The sequence below is a fragment of the Cervus canadensis genome, chromosome 15 (assembly GCF_019320065.1).
Source record: "Cervus canadensis isolate Bull #8, Minnesota chromosome 15, ASM1932006v1, whole genome shotgun sequence".
NCBI lineage: Eukaryota > Metazoa > Chordata > Mammalia > Artiodactyla > Cervidae > Cervus > Cervus canadensis.
This window is the reverse complement of record NC_057400.1, coordinates 54,256,644-54,278,660: the sequence shown is the minus strand read 5'-3', so window position 1 is coordinate 54,278,660 and position 22,017 is coordinate 54,256,644. Positions and strand designations below refer to the sequence as shown.

At 32.4% G+C, this 22,017-nt stretch overlaps 1 protein-coding gene across 3 annotated transcripts in view; it reads left to right on the top strand.

Annotated features, from left to right (window-relative positions):
* The window catches only part of ATF2 (activating transcription factor 2), a 77,670-nt gene that overhangs the window by 32,123 nt on the left and 23,530 nt on the right, over positions 1 to 22,017 (top strand). For 2 of the 3 annotated variants that reach the window (XM_043487506.1, XM_043487504.1), the window contains exons 5-10: positions 5,329 to 5,425; positions 8,176 to 8,294; positions 8,423 to 8,551; positions 12,249 to 12,427; positions 13,925 to 14,039; positions 17,471 to 17,557. In XM_043487506.1, coding sequence (XP_043343441.1) covers positions 5,329 to 5,425; positions 8,176 to 8,294; positions 8,423 to 8,551; positions 12,249 to 12,427; positions 13,925 to 14,039; positions 17,471 to 17,557 — 726 coding nt within the window. The remainder of the gene's footprint in view (positions 1 to 5,328; positions 5,426 to 8,175; positions 8,295 to 8,422; positions 8,552 to 12,248; positions 12,428 to 13,924; positions 14,040 to 17,470; positions 17,558 to 22,017) is intronic. The other variant, XM_043487505.1, reaches the window with a different exon arrangement.

The window sequence follows — 22,017 nt, the reverse complement described above, 5'->3', positions numbered from 1 at the left end:
GGTCACCTAACTGCAGAGAATGCTAGAAAATGTGGGCTTTGTTCTGGGCAGCCAAGTGCTCACCTAAAATTTGGAAATTCTTAATTTGAAGGAAAAAGAGTAACACATATTAAGGGATAGCTGGCAGTCCTTGACATAATTTTCAGAGATTATTTTGAATTTGGGAACATAACAAAAAGTCATTTGGAGCCAGAGTCTGGTTAAGCTGGGCAATACTAAAGCTACCAGTCTTGAGTTTAGTTAACAGTAATATATCAGTGTTGGTTTCTTAGTTTTTATAAATGTGCCACAATAATAGGAGAACATTAGGGGAAACAAACTGAGTAAGGAGTGTATAGGAATTCTGTGTACAGTTTTTGCAACTTTTCTGTAAATTTAAAAGTTTTCCAAAATAAAAAGTTTATTCAAAACAGTAACGAAAAAGGTCTACCTGAGAAACTCAGAAGTTGCTTGTGAACCGTAGAACAGAGCTTACAAACATTTATCAAGTGTGTATCATACCATGTCTAAATTTGTGCTCCAACTTGTTTCAGAAAAGATTGGAGGAATTCCAAGTTTCATATAACAGTTGTTGTAGTAATAAAAGCAATTATAATGATAATAACATTTTTAAACTTAGTCACTGTGCTACGAAGCTTATATGGGTTATGTTATTTAATCCTGCACCAGCCCTATGAAGTTGGTGCTACTGGCCTCATTTTACATATGCACAAATACATTACTGAATGCCTCTCAGTCACAGAACCTGTGAACACTGGAGATAAGTGTGAACCCAAGCCTACTCTTGTGTTATGTTTATAGCAAAATATCCCAAAACAGAATGTTTAGCCTTCAAGGTATATTTCAATAGGGGTCTTTGTATATGTATCTTTTTCAGTGAACATTAAAAGTTTTTCTTTTTTCTTAATTACAAAAGTATCACTGAGAATGCTGACAAAGTAAAATCTAGAGAGGATGTCTGTTAAACATTTGGTTCATTTCCTAAGTCCTTCCCCCCTTTTATTTTTCAAACAAAATTGGGATCATACCTCATGTATTAATTTGTATTCTATTTGTATGCAAATGACATTATATAGTATTATACTGTGCATTATACAGTATAGCATTATACTATATTACATAGTATATTATACATTATATAGTATGACATTTTCTGTGCTAATTGAAAACATGAGTTTGAGTTCCTGTGTAGTGTTCTGTTGCCAGAATATGTCCCAAAATCTATTTGCCTATTCCTCTTTTATGGCCTAAAACTTAATTATTATGGCCTAAAAAAAACCACAACATTATGATGAATATTCTGTATAACCCCTTATGTACATCTCCCTAATTCCTCAAAATACATTTTTAGAAACCAAATTAACATATCAAAATGTATACACATTTTTAAGGCTCCTCATACATTTTTTCATATTGTTTTAAAAGCTAAAACAATTTTTAGTTTCACTAATAACTTTTAAGTATTGTTCTCATCATGAACACTTCATTCCTAGGTATTAATAACTTTTTTGGCATATATTTGTTCTCTGAGATACTTAAAATAGTCTAATCTATTTTATAGTAATGCCTTATAACTGTTACTGGCCAAATGACAATTGGGCCAAGGTCAGCATCATCCATTTGCTAAATCTTGCTTGGAACAGAAATAGTTATGGTCTCTCTCTAGATTCAAATAGTAATTTCCTAGGAAGTCAAAAGTTCTATTAAGCATTGATTTTAGAAGCCCCAATCTGATGGTGGTAGTACAAATTATTTTTTGTCACTAGTTAACAACATTATTCCAAATTTGAATTTTTGCTTTAAAACACTTAATGGACTTAAATTTTCAAATAGATTTTTAAAATTTTAAGTATGTTTTGTTAATAATGTTATTTCAGAGAGATCTATAGATATCAGTGCAAAATTTTTAACTGTTGGCTCTTTCTATTAAATTTTTTTTTGGTCTCAGACACTTAGGTATTTCATAGAAAGACTTTTGATAATTTCATTTATTTTAACATGATGTTGCATTGAATTTGGTAAAAGAGACAAAGTTGAGATAATTTAGTGAAAGACTCTTTTAACATTGAAATTCTTAAATTTTATTGATAATAGCTTTTCTTTTGGTGATGCTCTCATTGAAAATGTTTTCTTTGGTGAAATGTTAATACATTATACATTTTTTTAAAGGAGATAAGATTTCATTTTATTTAATCTGAAGTTTCAATGAAAGTGTGGGAGAGTGTATGTGTATGTGTGTGTATTTGATCAGTAACTCCCTGGTGTTGAATTAGAGTACTTAAATTTGTGAAAGAAGTAGTAAAATGGGCTATTGGCCTAATGACCTTATTAACTTAATACCTATTTAATGTTTTAAATTAGCAATAATCATCTATATCATGGATATGAATGCATGTATTAAATGCAGAATGACTGATTTCTTAAGAAGTTGATTCTGATAAGAGTGTTCACATTTTGGAAACACAAATTTCTCCAATACCTGAGCTTAAATTAATTTTTTATGGAAGCAGCTACTTCACCCCCTTTTACCCTTCCTTTTTAACCTTGTAAGAGAGACTGTTGGCCTATTCTAACTTTCTTGACTGCCTTTCCCATTGTTTATTCAGCTGTATATTCAGAGTCTTTCTTATTTAACAGAACACTGCACATGTGTAACATTTTCATTGGAGTTGTGCTCTCAATTGCCTGGAAGAAAGAAATTGTATGAATTCAATATATTATTACTAGCAGTATCATTATTTTTCTACAAAACTTATTTTTAGAATAAACCTTTTAATTTGTCTGGAAAAGCAGTTCAAATAGATTCTTGCAAAAATATTAGCTTGTAGTAGCTGCTTTGTAAGTATTTGTTGAAAAGATAATGCATTTTACATATATATATCTTTTCCTGGTGACTGCCTTTTGACACTGTTTTAAGTTTCTCATTAAGAGGTAAATAAGTCTCCTCAGATGATAGGCAAGGTTATAGATATAGATGATATCTGTATCATGGTATAGATCCATGATACTTGATACTCGTTTGTATCAAGTATCAATTTCAATGTATTTTACCCATGTATAGAAATATGATTAACAATTCCTTTATAAATAGCATTTAGATAAACTTGATCTGTATGTTCTCTTTGAAACTTTGTGAATTCATATTCCTAGCATTTCTCCTTTTACTATTCATATGATCTTAAATGTATTTTAGGGTCCTTTTACCTGCTACTTTTCACTTATAATCAATCTTGTTGGTATTTTCACATATTTTGTAGAAAACATAATGTTATTTATTGTATATGTAGTTGCTGTTTGATTTGAATATTTGTGTTCAAACCAATAACTAAGCAGAGGATACCATGGGGATAAAATTCCTAGGAGATAACTTTCTAAGCTCTTCTGTTAATTATGCTGACTTTGCTGTTTTAAAATCTAAGACCTCTACTAAAATGCATTTACTTGCAAATGTTTAATGATTGCCTTCAGTGGAGAAGCCACATTGTTAGGTTCTTTAGAACATAAAGTGAATCTTGCTTTAAGATACTTGTAAGACATTCAAAACTGTAATGCAAAGTAAAAAGCAATGAAGTAGTGCTGGTAAATGCTATTGCTATGTTCACTCTCCAAAAGCTTTGTTATTGGAAACTCTATCAAAGGGTGACTATTTCTTATTTTTCCAAATTTGGAAAGGATGCTTATACATAATGACAAAGCAGTAGGAAAATAGCACTTGCGTAGGGCAGAGCTAGATTATGATTCCTCAATGATTGTTTCAATTATAAATAAATAAATCAAGGGATAGAGTTACTATTTGCATCTGGATACTCATCTTCAATGGGAATACAAGCAGGTTCCAAAGAGGGGACATATTAATAATTTTCCACTGGTGTACAATAACTTAAAGACTTAGTAGAGAAAGCATACTTACATGAGAAAACAATATAACCAAATGAAATTAAGGCTTAATTCACCTTTAGGAACAGTCTGTGGTTTGGTGGTTTTTGTTTCTTTTAGATTGGGCTTGAAGATTCAGTTCTTTACTTGTAAGGAGTTCATTCTTTCAGTTAGCATTTATTGACTACTTACTATATGTTAAACTGAGGGAAACTGAAATAGTAGGAGCTCAGTCTACTTGAAAGGAAATATGAAAGCATCAATATAATATTACTAGGTGCTGTAAACATGTACTGTGCAGAGCAAAATCAGATATAAATGAGAGGGATTAACTTTTTAAGTGGGCTTATGGGCTGGGCTAAGGATGATACAGGTCATACTTTTAATATTTAGAAAAGAAAGCATAGTAGATAGAAATGTTTCTTTCTTTTACATTGTTTTAAGGTTAACCCTAAAGCTGCTATCATTAGTTGCATGAAAGGATGTACATACTGAGTTGAATCGGGAATGGTAAGACCACAGGATAAGGAATCCATTTTTGGTGGTTCCGAGAAACGATGTTCATTATTTTAACATCCCATTTTTAAGGATATAGCCTAGAGAGTATAGATCTCTTAATTTGACATTTTATTATTATTTCTCTGAAATAAAAAGAAAGTGCTCTATATTCAGTTGTAAATGTTGCTAAAGATAAGGAGCATCTTCATAAAGATTGATATCCAGACATAGGAGATATTTAAACAATGTATTATATTGTAATCATAAATGTCACCTTTACCATAGAGGACCTATCAAAGTTAAGTGTAGCTTTAGAAATAATTTTGCTTCATTTTTTTATATAAGAATATGATGAAAAAAATGTAAAACCACTTTATTCTAAGTTAAAATTTTTATTTTAAAATGAATTGCTTTATTGTATTGACTGCTATTTCTTTGCTGGATTATAATCAAGGCATTCTTTTTTATGTGGTAACATAAAGCACCTGATTTACTTCTTAATTTGTCCAGGAGTAATATTTTTATAAGAAAATTCTCATTTTAAAAGTGGTAAGTAACCTGAAATCTAAGTAAAATAACAATACTTTCTTCAAAAGTCATTATACTATGGAGTATATATTTCTAATATGATATGGCAAAAATTAACGGTCTATTTTTAGTGTCCAAATGAAATTTATGTAGTTTCTTTGCCTCAGGTTTTGTTTTTAAATGCTCTCAAATGAGTTATGTGACCTAGTATTATCAGTATTGCTCATTCTTGGGTAATGAGTTTCTCTATGATTGAGACCTGGTATGTTTATCTATACTAACAGTAGATTCTTTATAGTTAACAAACTGCTATGTCTTTGTTAATGGTGGTTTTACATGTTGTTGTGGAAATGAAAATTTCCTTATCATTTAACTTATTTGATCAAATTGAAAATCTTAACTATATTTTAAAACTTTTTGCCACAGCGTTTTACCAACGAGGATCATTTGGCTGTCCATAAACATAAACATGAGATGACACTGAAATTTGGCCCAGCACGTAATGACAGTGTCATTGTGGCTGGTTAGTATATGCTTTTATTAATAGCTTATATACATATTTCACCTGGAATGTGCACAATTTTTGTGTATTCTCTGTAAATAATTTATTCTGGTGATATTCCAATGATTTCATTTACAATAAATGTTGGCAACATGTATTTTACCCATTACATTTTCATGTTTCCTCCTGACCTTTCATTTCACTTTTTTGTATAGTTTTCAAATGTAGACTTCAATATCATTTTTTGTGGAAGTTAATTAGGATCTGGGAGCATTCATACCATTTCCAGAATTTACATTTAACTGATAATTCAATTAACGTGATGTTTAGTCATTGTTTCTTTTAGCTGTTTACATCTGCTTTACAGTGCTACGTGAAGCTAGAAAATGATCAGGCTCCTCCTGTTGGAGAAAGCAATTAGCAGACTTGTTCATTAGGATTTTGTTTATGTTTCTGTTTGGACTAAACATCTGTGTTAGTAAAATACTCTCAATAAAGGGGGCTTAAATTCAATCAATGCTTTTTATTTTTGTATGTTGCTCCTATGAACATACTGTATCACCTACGTGGATATGATTATCTTTCAGTATGTGAAAAGAGAAGCCCAGTATATGCATTGGTTTACTGTCCTTCCATGCTATATGTCAGCTACCTCTTTTTTTGGGTATTTATAGATGCATACATCTCTGTATATGTATACACACCAGAAGTATTGTGATAAAATAATTTTACATAAAATTTAATATACTTATATAAATTTCAGCCCTTTTGTCATAACCACAGTCATATATTACAAATATTCAAATTAATGTTTTAATTTTTTTCTCTTATAAAGCTTAGGTTATACTATTTGTAAGTCTAGAATTATACCTGAATATTATTAATACTTTTAAATTTTTACCCTGCTTGAAATCAAATTATCTCTCATAAGCATTGTATATGATAATGAGGAAAAAAGATAATTCTTTTCATTCAGTATCAAGATTTTTGTCTTGAAAAAACTGGAAGTAACAGATAATTCACCAAAAAACAATTTGTTTAGGAAAAATGTAGGGGAACATTCAGCACATCTTCATTTCTATAAGTAAAAGGAAGCAGGTAAGAGTGTGGTATGCATTTCTTTAAAATACCATGTATCAGATATTGAGAGAGAAAACCAAAATGCAAACGAAATAACTGCAGCCTGGAAGTTTCACTCCCCTGGGCATGAAGGTCTTTCCTTCTCTGGAACTTCTTGCCTTAGAGCCACATCTCTCTCTGTAACATTTAACTCAAAAATATTTTGAGATTGGTTTCTAAAACTTACTTTACTATCTGTTTACATTTAATGCTCTAGAAAAGTAGAACACATTTAAACATAGCACTTGACTTTTTTTCTTTAAATATACTTGAAATCAGTAGTATAATGTAACTGTGTAAATACAGTGCATGTTGGTGTGATATATATTTGATGATAAATAGCCAAAAACCATATGCATGTTTAAACAATTGTGCCTGTGTTGACTTTTTTCTTTCTAAGCCTGATCATGACAGTAATTGCTGATGAAAAGTGATTTTTGCATATGAATTTTATTTTTAAGACTCCTCTCCCTTTAATACAAAATAGGAACCTTCTCTTGGGCATAGACAAATCCTTTGGGCATGAACAGAAGAGTCTAATTTAGATTCAGTTTACCATTGCAGTCATGATGGCTGGACCTAGGTTGATACAAGAATGCTGGGCCCTTATTATAATAGTATTTTGTATGTCTTCTGGGGAGTACAGGTTATGTACATTGCAGAGTATTAGGTAAAATGATGACAAAAAGTCCTTCAGTAATTTTGATAATACTCCTACTGTCTGAGGTAGGCCTATATTATATCTGATGTGTATGACAAATAGATCATTTTAGTGTTAAATATTTATAGGTAGTAAACACATTAATACTCTGTGTATATGTTGGGTTGAGGGTGATGATAAAATAGTAAGTAATTCCCACTCTAGGGACCCAGTAGTTAACAAATACATATTTTAATTTCACAGAAGGTTTTTCGAGTATTATATCTTAAACCAGGAGTCATCCTTACACTTTTATTTAGTTTAGGCTAAATCCTTGATGTAACTTGTAAAGTTGATGCCCTAAAGTATAATGTGAATAGAATTGAATGTGCTATTAATCCTAATCAATGTGAGCAAATAGCCTTGAAAATAATAAAACTAAACAGGCACAATTCATACTTTGCTGTTTTTCATTCAGTGTAGATCTTAACTAGCATTTGTTTTGTAATTAACATGTGCTCACATGTACATCGAGTTCATGTTTTAGTGCAGCACTGTTTTATCTTAAATTTGCTTTCATAATTGTGAACACTAGTGGAAGGGCCAAGTTAAAGCAAATATACATGCTCTTGTCCTAGTTTTCCCCAAATTGCATGTATTTTAAGCATTTGTAAGTTTTAATAGTGTAAATTTTTTTTTAATTTGTGTTAGATAATGATACTAGTTTATCTCTGAATAGAGGATGCTTATGTCACTCTACTCAGAACATGTGGAATAAGGAACAAACAGGAAATCTTTTCATACTTTTATTTTTCATAAAGTTGGAGGAAATACCTTAAACTGCAACAAGAACTTAACCAAATTTTGTTTGCTTTAAAGGAAGAGGTCTTTCCAAAGAGAATTAACAGCTGACTGAACCAGTCCTGCTAATTCATTAATTTACTAGCTAAAATACTTTAGAGTCCTGTATGATACTTAAATATGTGTAATTACGTATTGACATTTATTTCAGATCAGACCCCAACACCAACAAGATTCTTGAAAAACTGTGAAGAAGTGGGTTTGTTTAATGAGTTGGCAAGTCCATTTGAGAATGAGTTCAAGAAAGCCTCGGAAGATGACATTAAGAAAGTATGTTATTAACCATGAAATTAAAAGAGTGCTTCTGACAGAACAGTTTTCACTTGTTGCTTTCTTATTTTAGATATACTGACTGGCTGTTTTTAAACTCCTAACACTTTCTTTAATTTGTGTTTTAGATGCCTCTAGATTTATCTCCTCTTGCAACACCCATCATAAGAAGCAAAATTGAGGAGCCCTCTGTTGTAGAAACAACTCACCAGGATAGTCCTTTACCTCACCCAGAGTCTACTACCAGTGATGAGAAGGTTAGAAGTTTGTATTTATAGAAGAAACTCAAACTAAGTGGGAAAAAAAATCAGCATTCTCCGTAAAGTCTAATATTTGGCCTACATAAAATTTTAATGTAATATGCATTAATCAGCATCAGGTTGTACTTGTCTTATATGTGAAAGCCTGTGAATACTCAGAAATTTTAGGGAAAGAAGATTATAGATAATTTTTTATGACAAACAGAAAAATTATTGGAGAGAATAGTAGTCATTTAAGATAAACCTGTTATTTTTTTAGAGGATACATAAATTTATAAATTTAATTTCTCTGGGTTTTCCTTTTTTTTTTTTTTTTGCTACTTTTATACATTGACAGCTTAATTAAGAATCTTTGCAACTAAAAATTATTTGAACAAAGGTTATTTAGACTTTTAAAGGGTTAAAGGAATAGCTACTTACTTCAGCAGTGATCTTTGGTAATAGCAACTAATACAATGACGATGACACTGTCTTTCTTACTTGGTATAGTCTTTTTGTAGTAATTTAGTGCCTCATTCCTAGATCTGAATACTTTGGTACCTGGGGCCGACTGGGGTATGTTATGTGTTGAGTTACCATTATTACAGGTATTTCTCAATTAATGTTCATTTACTAGCACATCTACTAAACACATTTATTTGGAGGCATGGGGCACAATAAAAGGCAATGACAGTGTTCTTTTGTAGGTTATGTTACTCTAAAATCATAGCCTAACTAACGGACTTTTGCCATGGCAGAGGAGCTAGAAGTAAGGCAGAAAAGGTAACTATTTATTGATACCTAAGAATACGTGCTTTGATCATAGGTGTTTTATATTTTTTTATTTACTTATTATAAAAGTGCATTCTCATTATTAAAAAGCTTTAAGAATCCAGAAAAATATAAGAAAGAAGAAAATACCTTTTACCCCATAACTGAGCAATAAGAATTACTAATATTTTGAAACATTTTCCCAGATATATGCTTACCTTTGTACATAAAAATATACGTATATATGTTGGGCTTCCATAGTGGCTCAGACAGTAAAGAATCTGCCTGCAGTGTGAGAAACCCGAATTCAATCCCTGGGTTGGGAAGATCACCTGGAGAAAGGAATGACTACCCAATCCAGGATTCTTGCCTGAAGAATTCCGTGGACACAGAGGAGCCTGGCAGGCTACAGTCCATGAGGTTGCAAAGAGCTGCCTAACACTTTGACACACATACAAGTGAATAGTTACATAGACGTATAAAGGGATACAAAGATAAATACCAAGAAGAATCATAGTTTACTTTTTTATATCATGTTTTATACATTCAGCATTAATGAATATTTTCCCATGCCATTAGAAAATTTTCCAAAATCATAATTTTTAATGGTTGCACTTTATCATAATGTGTTTACTGATCTTGAATGTAAATTTTGTTTCCACATTATCACAGTTATAAGAAATGCTGTTAAATCTTTGATATAAATATCTTTTACCTGGAGAATATTCCAGTCCCTTCACACTCAACAGTTTTTTCCTGCTGGTTGCTGTTTTAGCCCTCTTAGGGGTATTTCTTCTTCCTGCATTCTTCAGTCTAGCTCACACTGGGCAGGGCATAGTTATTCCAAGTTTTAAGAAGTAAATTCTGAGCCCCCTTCTCTTTCTCAATTTTTTCTTTCTTAAATGCTCTCATCCAGACCTGTAACTTTAAAAACCACCTACCTGGTTTTCAAATTTATATCAACCCAGATATTTCCCAGATTTCCATATTCATATGCAGCTCCGTCTTGACATTTCCTTTTATGTGTCGTCTTAAACATAGTATGTCTAAATTAGAGCCGCCCCTTTTTTTCCCCAAAGTTTTCTCTGTCTCAATAAATTTTCTCTCCATCCACCTAGTTGCTCTGGCCAAAAATAAAGAATACTTAATTCCCTCTTTTCCTTCTCAATGAAACCAGTAGCACATGTTACCAAACCTACTTCCTGAATATATCCTTAATTTATCTCTTTCATCGTCACTGTCACCACTGTAGTCCAAATCATCTTTTACTTGGATTATTAACGGTTACCTTCTAATAATTGTTGATAGTTATTTGTTAATATATTGTTCAGTTAATATAATTTAACAATTACCAGGACTTTCTACTTCCATCTCCAACCTATTTTCCATTAGCTGTATATTTTTCTTAATTGGTGGCTTTGTTTTTCTTTTTAAATTATTTTTAATTGAAATGTAACAAACATGCAGGAAAGTGTCCAAACACAAGCATATACAGAATACTTAAATTTGTGTAGATGTATATCTGAATATATATGTATGTGAGTGAAAGTCAATCACTAGAATACTGGAGTGGGTAGCCATTCCCCTCTCCAGGGGATCTTCAAAACCCAGGAATCGAACCCAGATCTCCTGCATTGTGGGTGGATTCTTTACCAACTGAGCCACCAGGGAAGCTAGGCTGTATATTTTTAATATATTATGTCACTTCCCTGCTTAAAATCCTTCAGTGGTTTGCCTTTGCCTTTAAGGTAGCTCATGCTTCTTCCATAAGCCATCATTGATTTAGACTTGTGTTCTTATCCAACCTCACCTCATGCCTTTTCTATGATAGTGTTCATCAGATATTCTAAGCTTTTTCCTGCCTCAAAGACATTGCTCTTGGTATTGCTTCCTTCTCCCTGGAATGCGCTCATCTTTTCAGTACCAGTTCAAATGCCATTTTGCAAAGAAGCTCACTTTACCTCACTATGCTATCTGAAGTAGCCAACTCCCAACTTTCCCTCAGTTAATCTCATGATTTATTGATACTGTTGTACTGTTAGTCTATAACTCACTGCTGTCCAAAATTTTCTTGTTTTACTTGTTTATTGTCTCTTTTCCTACTAGTCCTTGTAATTTCTCAAACTTGTCAAGTAAATGAAGTTCCAGTATTACTAGTTTATCTTTCTTGCTGTGTAGCTTAATAAGATTCTGAGAATAAATGGCAGTATAAAGGCAAATTCAAAGAACATGGTGGACCAATTTTTACACTAGTTACGGAGTTCTGGATAATCTGTTTTCTAATCTGTAAATTGGGGAAAAGACCATCTATAAGGTTCCATGTTTTCCTTTATTTTGGAAAGATCTTACTCCAGTAGTTTAGTTTTACATTCAAGGTATTAATATTACTTCACCTTTTGATATTGAGAAATTAGTGGTAATGTAGAGATAGTTACCTGGAATTAGCAAACATTTGTATTACTTAAAAAAAATTTTTAACATTTCTACTATTGAATTTATATCAACTATAAAAGAGTCTCCTGGACCTATTTCTTCTTTATACAATATAATGATGGAGTAGGACAAGGAAGTCCCATCTGGATTTTAAATTCTGTACTTCCATGAGAATGGAATTGTAGTTTTATTTTTTACTAGAATTCTCATGGAGTTATATAGCCAAGTTGCCCAGCCTGAGTTATTTCTAGATTGATGGTAAAACAAGTTGCACTGAAAAAACCACTCAGATGTTTTTTAAATTAAAATATTAACATTGCATTTGAAACAACTGCTTCTACAGTTTTCTCTTAATTAACTTTAAATAAATATTAATATATTTTGGGGTGTTACTAAGTGTGGGCTTTTTTTTTTGTGGGTTTTAAGAGATGTGTTATATTCTGTTCATTAAGGTACTTGAATTGACTTGGATTTTTAAATTTCATTGTTTCTCCGTCTCATTATTAAATAGGAAGTACCATTGGCACAAACTGCACAGCCCACATCAGCTATAGTTCGTCCAGCATCTTTACAAGTTCCCAATGTGCTGCTTACAAGTTCTGACTCAAGTGTCATTATTCAGCAGGCAGTACCTTCACCAACCTCAAGTACTGTAATCACCCAGGCACCGTCCTCCAACAGGCCAATTGTGTAAGTGATTTGGGCCAGTCATTGAATTTTCTGAATTGTCAAGTTTTTCTTGTCATGATTTTCCTAAGACATTTAATTATTCTAATTGTGGCCTTAGTTTTGTGTGTGTGTTAATCATTTTTGCATGCTTTTATTTTTGGAAAAAATACTTGGGTAATTTTTTTTTTATTATAAATGTTTTCTAACAAATTAGAAAACATATACAGTGCTTAATTTTAAAGACAAATTAACACAGATTGTGATTTTAAGATGGTCTCTTATTTTCATGCTATTTTACACAAAACACACAAGATTATCTTTATCACTAGATAACATTTCTTTCAGGGCTTCCCTGGTGGATCAGACGGTAAAGAATCTGCCTGCATTGCAGGATACCCGGCTTTGATCCCTGGGTCAGGAAGATGCCCTGGAGAAGGGAATGGCTACCCACTCCAGTATTCTTGCCTGGAGGAATCCCATGGACAGTGGAGCCTGGCAGGCTATTTTCCATGGTGTTGCAAAGAGTCAGACACAACTGAGCAACTAACACAAAACATTTCTTTCAGTTTTTACAGGGAGCTCTCAAGAGCTTTCTGATAAGAATTTTTCTCACTAATGTATTGCAGATTGTTCTCTAAATTCGTAGCTTTTCCCATTTTTTTCCTTTTATCCTACACTGCTTACATACATTGTACATTTCAAAGCAATTAAAGCTAATTAAATTTTACAATGTGCTTTTCAGTGGTTCAGAAATTTTTGTTTAATTTCTTGAGTGGTGTATATATACCATGTATAATTTTTTGTGGGTATTTAGTTCACTTTATGAAAAATGGTATCAAAATTTGCATCTGTCACATGGGCATTTTCCTTGGGCTGGACCTCTTGTTCTTTTTTTTTTTTCTTATATACAGTGAACACTTAGAGCTTCCCAAGTGGCACTAGTGGTAAAGAACCCACCTGCCAGTGCAGGAGACATAAGAGATGCTGTGTTTCCATCCTTGGGTCAGGAAGATCCTCTGGAGAAGGAAATGGCAACCCACTCCAGGATTCTGGCCTGGAAAATTCCGTGGACAGAGGAGCCTGGCAAGCAGCTATAGTCCATGGGGTTACAAAGAGTCAGACACGACTGAGCACACCATACACATACACATTACATCCCTAGTAGTTATGTATCTTCTAACTATAAGTTTGTATCTTCTGACCACCTTTGTTACCATACAGAGCTGATACTGCATTATTAATGATTATATTCCTCATACTGAGAATTTCATTCCTGTTACTCATTTATTTTGCAACTGGAAGTTTGTACCTCTTAATTTCTCTCATCCCTCCATTCCCTTCCCTCTGGCAACCACCTGTCTGTCCTCTGTTTTCTCTTCTGTTATGTTTATTAATTTTTTAGATTTCTCTGGAAAATTTATTTTTAAATTATAATAGGGGTAAAAATACTTTTATATTTTTTAAACATCATTGATACAGATTTCTTTTTTCTAATTGCCCTTCTGTTGTTTTCCTTAGTCCTGTACCAGGCCCATTTCCTCTCCTGTTACATCTTCCTAATGGACAAACCATGCCTGTTGCCATTCCTGCATCAATCACAAGTTCTAATGTGCATGTTCCAGCTGCAGTCCCAGTAAGTTTTTAGACTGTTTAATATTTTCTTTATAGAAAACTGATCTTTATAATCAGAAAATACACTTGGGGCTGCTTGATTAGCTTATGAAACCGAATTCAACAAAATACTTAGTGTTGAGTAATATTTACTCATTGATATTTACTGTGATGGCGTAAATCTTTCAAGCCAAACATAACTGGATAAATAACATTTTTCAATCCTCGAAATCTTAATTGTTTTCCTTTTATTTTTAGTATTAACTAATTCCTAAGGTTCAAGAGGAAGGGGACATATGTATACCTATGACTGGTTTATGTTGATGTTTGACAGAAATCAAAAAATTCTGGAAAGCAATTATCCTTCAATTAAAAAATAAATTAAAAAAATAAGGTTGAAATTAAAACTAATTCCTTATTCAACCCATTTCAATTTGCTAGATTTGTAGAATTCAAATGTTAACATAGATTTCTGTTCTATAAGAAGATATTTATACTGGAACATTTATCAGGTAACTCCATGTTATTTTGATTATTAGAGAAATTATTTATAAAAGTATTCTGAACTTTTATAGTCATGTTGGGTTTATGGAATTCCTTTGCTGTCCCAAGCATGTGAAAATCTAAATGGTCTACTAGAATGGACACTTTTCCTAATGAGAAGATCAAAAACAAGTTTTTTGAGGGGCATGTTAACTATATAAATTTTGAAAGACATAGATAGTAGTTAAATATCTACTTACACTATTCAATAACTTAGTATTTAAAGGCACATTCTTTGGAATAATATGTTAGAAATAATACTTTTTTTTCTATTCTCACATTTCATAAAATAATGGAATCTTCAAATGTGTCTTCAACATTCAAGTTTTTGTCTTTAGAACCACTTTTTAAGAAACCTCACAAAGTTTTCCAAAACACATTATTTTCATCCTCATCTAAATAATTTCAGTGTAACACTTTTTGAATCTACTATTATAATCCTGGAAATCTTACATCAAGTCCTAATACTCATAATAAAAAGAGTCTCTTTTTCACCTTTTAGATAGATATTTCTGGTTAGTACAATATAATCATTTATTGTATAGTTTTTAAAAATTATTTTTAAAATCTTCCTTACACTTTTTGTGAGATTATGTCCTCAGGACACTTTTGGTGAGATTATATCTTCATGAATATTAACTAAAATTAACATTAAATATTTATTTTTATTAACTGAAGTGACCTAAGTATCCAAAATTAGCATTGACTATAATATTTCAGATATTTCCACAAAGTCAAGATAATGTGTTGTCTTCAAATGGAACTTTGTAGTTCAAAATGCATTATTTGAGAATTTTATAAGGACTCAAATGTAAGGTGACTACTCCCTCTTTTCTCCAGATATTTTTGATGGGGAAACGTTCTTGTATCTGGGTTTATATGGTATCCTGTTAAATGTAACTGCAGTGAGAGAAACTGAAATGAAAAAGAGATATACTTTAGTATACAATAACTAATCATTCAGTGTTGATACTAACGTTTTTTAAAAAGAAGGCAAAAGACAATGGAAAGTCTGTTCAGTAGTGTTATTAGTGAAATTACTAGAGGTAATCAGGTTCTCCTTTGTCATTATGCTTTATTTAATGTATTAAAGAACTTTCATGTATATATTTTATAAATTTTATATGTATTTTAGAAAAGCAAAGTTCATTTTATATGTATATATTTTAGAAAAGCAGAGTTCATTGTTGAAATTACTTTTTATGCCTAGTTATACAAGTTTTAACATTCTTTCTCACTCAAAATGGAGGTGTGACGGATCTGTGAGAAATCTTGCTCACTGAATATTATTAGTTTCTATAAGGAATTATTAAAAAAGTAAATTACGAAAATTTAAGATTAAAAATGAATGAGAAAAATTGACAAGTTTTGAAGGATAAATCAGGATTAAGATCAGTAAGTGTTCAGATACAGTTTTCTGATTCTGCAGTCTCAAATAATTTTATCAGTTATTATATTTAACAATATAAATATTAATATATTGGGTTGGTCAAAAAGTTCATTCAGTCCCTCCCCATAAGATGGCTCTAGTAGCACTCAGTTGTCTTTAACTTCATTTGAAACAATTTTGTTAGATTGTATTGTGACAGCTGTCATATCAGTGTGCATTTTTTTTTAATTGAAATTGGTGAATATTTATAGCCGTTTTAATATTGAAGATGAAACAAAAAGCAACATTTTCAACACATTTATGCTTTATTATTTCAAGAAAGGTAAAAACACGATTGAAATGCAAAAAAAAAAAGACTTGTGTAGTAAATGAAGAAGGTGCTGTGTCTGATAGAACGTGTCAAAAGTGGTTTGTGAAGTTCGTGCTGAGATTTCTTGCTGGACGATGCCCCACAGTTGGGTAGGCCTGTTGAAGTTGATAGTGATCGAATCGAGGCATTAATTAAGAACACTCAATCTTATATCATGAGTTTGATAGCTGACATACTCAAAATATCCAAATCAAGCACTGAAAATCATTTGTACCAGCTTGATAAATCATCACTTTGATATTTGAGTTCCACGTAAGTGAAATGAAAGAAACCTTCTTGACTGTTACTTCTACATGTGATTTTCTACTGAAAGCTAACAAAAACATTCCACTTTTAAAACAAATTATGACAGGGTCCTAGAACAGTTTCTTTGCTCAAAAAGATAAAAAGTTTTGGGAAGATGGAATCTTTAACGTGCCTGAAAAATGGCAGAAGGTAGTGGAACAAAACAGTGAATATGTTGTTCAATACAGTTCCTGATGAAAATGAAAAATGTGTCTTATTATTACTTTAAAAACAGGCCAACACAATATATACTTTGTTAATGTATAATAACAAAGGTCCATCTAGTCAAGGCTATGGTTTTTCCAGTGGTCATATATGGATATGAGAGTTGGACTGTGAAGAAAGCCGAGCACTGAAGAACTGATGCTTTTGAACTGTGGTGTTGGAGAAGACTCTTGAGAGTCCCTTGGACTGCAAGGAGATCCAACCAGTCCATCCTAAAGGAGATCAGTCTTGGGTGGTCATTGGAAGGACTAATGCTGAAGCTGAAACTCCAGTACTTTGGCCACCTCATGCAAAGAGTTGACTCATTGGAAAAGACCCTGATGCTCGAAGGATTGGGGGCAGGAGGAGAAGGGGACAACAGAGGATGAGATGGTTGGATGGCATCACCAACTCGATGGACATGAGTTTGAGTAAACTCCAGGAGTTGGTGATTGACAGGAAGGCTTGGCGTGCTGCAATTCATGGGGTTGCAAAGAGTCGGACATGACTGAGCGACTGAACTGACTGTATAAATATATTGTCATATGCATATTAATATATACTTATTATGTAAATTATTATAGCAGCCATTGTGCAAATAAAGTACAAATCTCATTTTGAATATATTCTCTAGTAATTATTTTTCAATATCTTCTGATAGCTTGTTCGACCAGTCACCATGGTGCCTAGTGTTCCAGGAATTCCAGGTCCTTCCTCTCCTCAACCAGTACAGTCAGAAGCAAAAATGGTAAGCAAGATTTTATTTGTTCTGTACATATCTTGACCCTGTTTTGAATTAGCTTTTTCAATTAAAGCCCACTTCAGATGCACAATTTAGATAAAATATTATAAATCTGTGGGCTGTATTACATTATAGGGGAACCAGAAAGTTTTAATTAGCATAGTGACAGGGCACTGGTACTTGAAAGCAAATGAATCGATTGGGAGTAAAGTTCTAGTTTTTATCATTGGTTTGTCTGATGTTTGATGTGGCCTTTTAGGCAAACTCCTCCTGCTGGAGGCTGGGGATATTGCAGCTGAAACTAGAAGTAATAATCTGAAGGCAGTGTTGACATAATGAATGATTTTAAACATTCATGCAAATGAGTAGAACAGTATTAAGAAAAAATTCTGAAATAGTATACAGGTTAGTGAACATTATATATAAAGGAAAACCATATTTTTGACTTGTGTTTCAGGCACTAAGAAATCGATGTTAAGGGGTGAACTACAGAGTAGGAATCAGAAGACATATTTTCATTTTACTCATAATTCTTCTGTTCACTAACCCCAAACAAGCCACTTTAATTTTTCTGAGATTCATTTTCCTCATCTGTAAAATAAAGGGATTAAACTTTGATTTCTGGGGTCTTTCTTAGCCTCAAATCTTTTTTACTTGCTAATCTTCTTAGTAGGCAACCTGAAGCTGCTGCTATGGGGTGGGGGTTCAGTGGGTTAATTTTCTTTTAAATCAAAATAATTCTCCCTTCTACAATTTAACACACTTTAGAGCTAATTTTTAACTAAAATCAATCAATAGTTGGTAGACACCTATTATTTGTTTCAGTTCTATACTGGGCACTATACTGACATTATAAAAATTTGTACACATAAAAACCATCATGTATTGTTGCAAGGCTTTAAATTTTTTACTGCTTTTCTCCATTAATGCAAATAATCAGTCTGAATTTGGCATGTGATAACTTTTTTTAAACAGTAAAACTTATATACCATATGAATGAATAATAGTTGGTTGAAGAGTATTAAAATTAGCTGATTATTGATGATAGTGAAAGAACTTGAAAATCCAAGGGGAGAATTTTTCATGTAACACCATGTTTAGGTCAAAGCCATGGAACTAACTAAGATGGATCTTTTTCATTTGATAGCAGATCTTCACTAGGAATGTGTTTTACACTTCCTACTTAATGTAACTATTATAATGAAAAACTGAATTAGTGAGAACTATGTAGAATAGAAATAGAAGTTAAAGAGATCCTGTTGTAATCTGCCTCTCAGAATACCTTTACGTATTCAGTGGGCTTTTCCTGCCACAATTTGTAAAGAACTGATCAGATTTAAAGAAATCCTTTTGGCTATAAGATAGAAACTAGTAAGCTTCCCTGAATAACTGAATGAATTTGAGAAACTTAATTAGTCAGAAGAAAAATACTTTGTATGCTTGTACACTGAAGAGTACCAAAGCTGTATTTCACATATTTATATATGAAACAGTTATAGGTTGAAGGCTCCCCAAATTGCATGGGGAGTCACAAATTGCCTCACTTAAATTTAACAGTCCAATTAAATTTCATAGTAGAATATTGCTAACACATAAAATAGCCATATTTAGGTGATTACCTGTTTCAATTGGGATAGTAAATAAGATTGTCCTGTTTTTTAATTAAATAAAAAGATTCAGAAATTAGCCCCCCCCTTTTTTATAAGCTTTTTGTTGTGGAAGATTTCAAGTATTATATACAAAGTAAATAAGATTCTGTAATGAATCCCCATGTACTCATCACCCAGCTTCAATTGTTAGCAATATAACTGTCATTCTTCCTCAGACCATTCTCTACCCTCACTGAATTATTTTTTAATAAGCCTTTCTTAAATGTAAAATTTACATAGATTGAAATGGACCAATTTAAACTGTACAGTTTAAGTGCATTCATGTAACTCACCTCTATTATGGTATAGAACATTAACATCTATCCACATTTCTTTATGTCCCTTCCCTCAGTCCATCTCCCCCAGCTGTTAATATTTATCACCAGCAATGTAAATAAAATCAATGTATACTCTTGCGTTCAGCTAAGCATACGTCTGTGAAACTTATCCATGTTGTTGCGTGTATTGTAGTTTCTTTTTATTGCTGAGTAGTTTTCTGTGCTGTAAGTATACCACAATTTCTTTATCCATTCTCCTATTGGCAGAACTTTGAATGGTTTGGTTTGATTGTTTCTAAACTTGAATTAAAATGTCAGTGTCATTGATTTTCTTATTAAGCATCGGGGGCTAAAAAGATTTACTAGATAAATAATTGTATGATTATAGTGAGAAAAGCTGAGGCTCGGTTCATACCCTAGTGCAGAGGTTCCTTAGTGATCAGATAAACGTCATGGGATTGGATTCTTTTCTCTGTCAGTGGTAGAACTCTTAATTCCGTTCTCTCCAAATGAATGGTCCCCAGCTCACATCCCCTAGGTTCATGCTACATGTTAAATAATTTTTCTGACTTTTTACCAGTCTGAAGCCCCCCAGCAAACATTATAATTTCTTCTTTCACTGCTTCAATTGGATTTTGCTTTGTTGTTTTCAACTCTTTGAAAATATTTAAACATCCTCCCTGTTTGATTCTGCATCTCTGCTAAGGATTTATTTGACCTTTCTGGTCACAGTCTGTTAATGTTAAATAATACAGCAATAGTAACTGCTAAAATTTGGTTAAAAAATGTTTGAGAAATGGCAGCATTGGAACACAGAACAATGAGTAGTACACTATAGCTGAAGAGAAACTTATCTGTATCCTAAGGTAGCCATGGATGCTTTTGCAGTGGCCTGATTTTCATGTGCCCAGTGCTTACTGGAAGATTTATATGCATTGTGTTTGTTACAAATATTTAAAGAAGATCCTTCTTTTTTTGCTGAAGAAATTCTTTCAGGACAAGTTGTGCTTGTTTTGTTTTTTAAGAACTTTTAAGTCTTTGGCAAAGTAAAAACGTATTTTAAGTAAAAATGTATGGAGGGGAGTTCCACAAATAAAAAGATTACCTAGTATTTTTTAATACTCTAGGAAAACTCTTGGGATCTCCTGTTATCTACAAAATATCACTGGCTCTCACCAAATTAAATATAGTTTAGGGGTTTTGTTTGTCATTAAGCACATTAAACCATAGATATTTGCTACCTGTGTTTACTCTTCTAAAAAAACAAATTTCCTATGTAATATTTGTAATCAAAAAGTAACTCATCTGAATAAGAAAATGTTAACCATCCAGGAGTTTCCTTTAAGAAGATTTAGTTAAGTATTTAAGTTGTATTTTCCAGAATCATTCCTTTAAGGCTTGTGTGACAAACTGAGAGGTATCTTTGCACGCAGTGGGTAGCTGGTAGGTTTTCTGCAGGGGGTTTCTACTGAGAGCTGACAGAGGGCATCTTGGCAAATGTTCAGAAACCTACATTAACTTAGTTGGGCCCTGCATGGAGCCTCATGTTCAGCAGAATTCTTCTGACCTCCCTCTGCATGCCAAGCTAATCAGCAAACACCAAATGAGCCCACTCCAAAGAAACAGACTCTCTCCCAACCTAGTTCATTTTCATATGTTCTCTGGGGGTGGGGAGCAAGATTTTACAAGGACTGATGATGCTGCAAAGACCACAATAATGATAATTAACTTGCTGAATTTAGAAGATTATGCTGTTAATTAGTTGCAAAATAAAGATAAGTAATAGAGCAGCAGATGGTAGGATAACACCCAGGAGAAGGAGGGTTATTACTCTGATGAGCTTTTGTGGTACTTATGAAATATGGATCTGACTTTTTCATAAATTGTTTCTAGAGAACATTATGTTTTTTCTCTGAACTATGATCGAGTAGTTTATTCCTACCAGGTTCTGACAGATGTGATAAAAATTTGCTTTCATAGGTACAACATATAACATAGAATTTGAATAACAAATTATTTTTAGCAGATTACCTCTTAAGATGGATCTCAGATTGGTCAGCACAACAAGACTATATTCAGTCTTTTTTTTCCCCCTATATTCACTCTTTAATTGACACAGTCTTTAAGACAAAAAGTTTTCAACCTAGTGGCTGAATTTTACAACACTAAAATTTAACTCTAACATTAAAGCACTAGTCTGCTTAGAAACATAGTAATAAAGATTTTCGTTTTCTTTCCTTTAGTTTAAAATTAAAATGATGCCTAGCTTTTATTGTACATGTTAGAGAATATAAACCTGTTAAATCTTACATAATTTCTCTGAGTACTTACTCTTCATTTACTTATATTAGATTTCTCTATTGATAGAAATTTTGATCCAGTAATGGACTGACCAGTGCCTGATACTCTTAATAGTTACTAAAATATACTTAGAATACTTAATGTAAGACAGAAGCTCTAGTTTGGAAAAGCTTTTGTTTAAAATATGTTTGTTCAGTGAACTAGGAGTCAAGAGACAGAATTTCTGGTCCTAGATCTG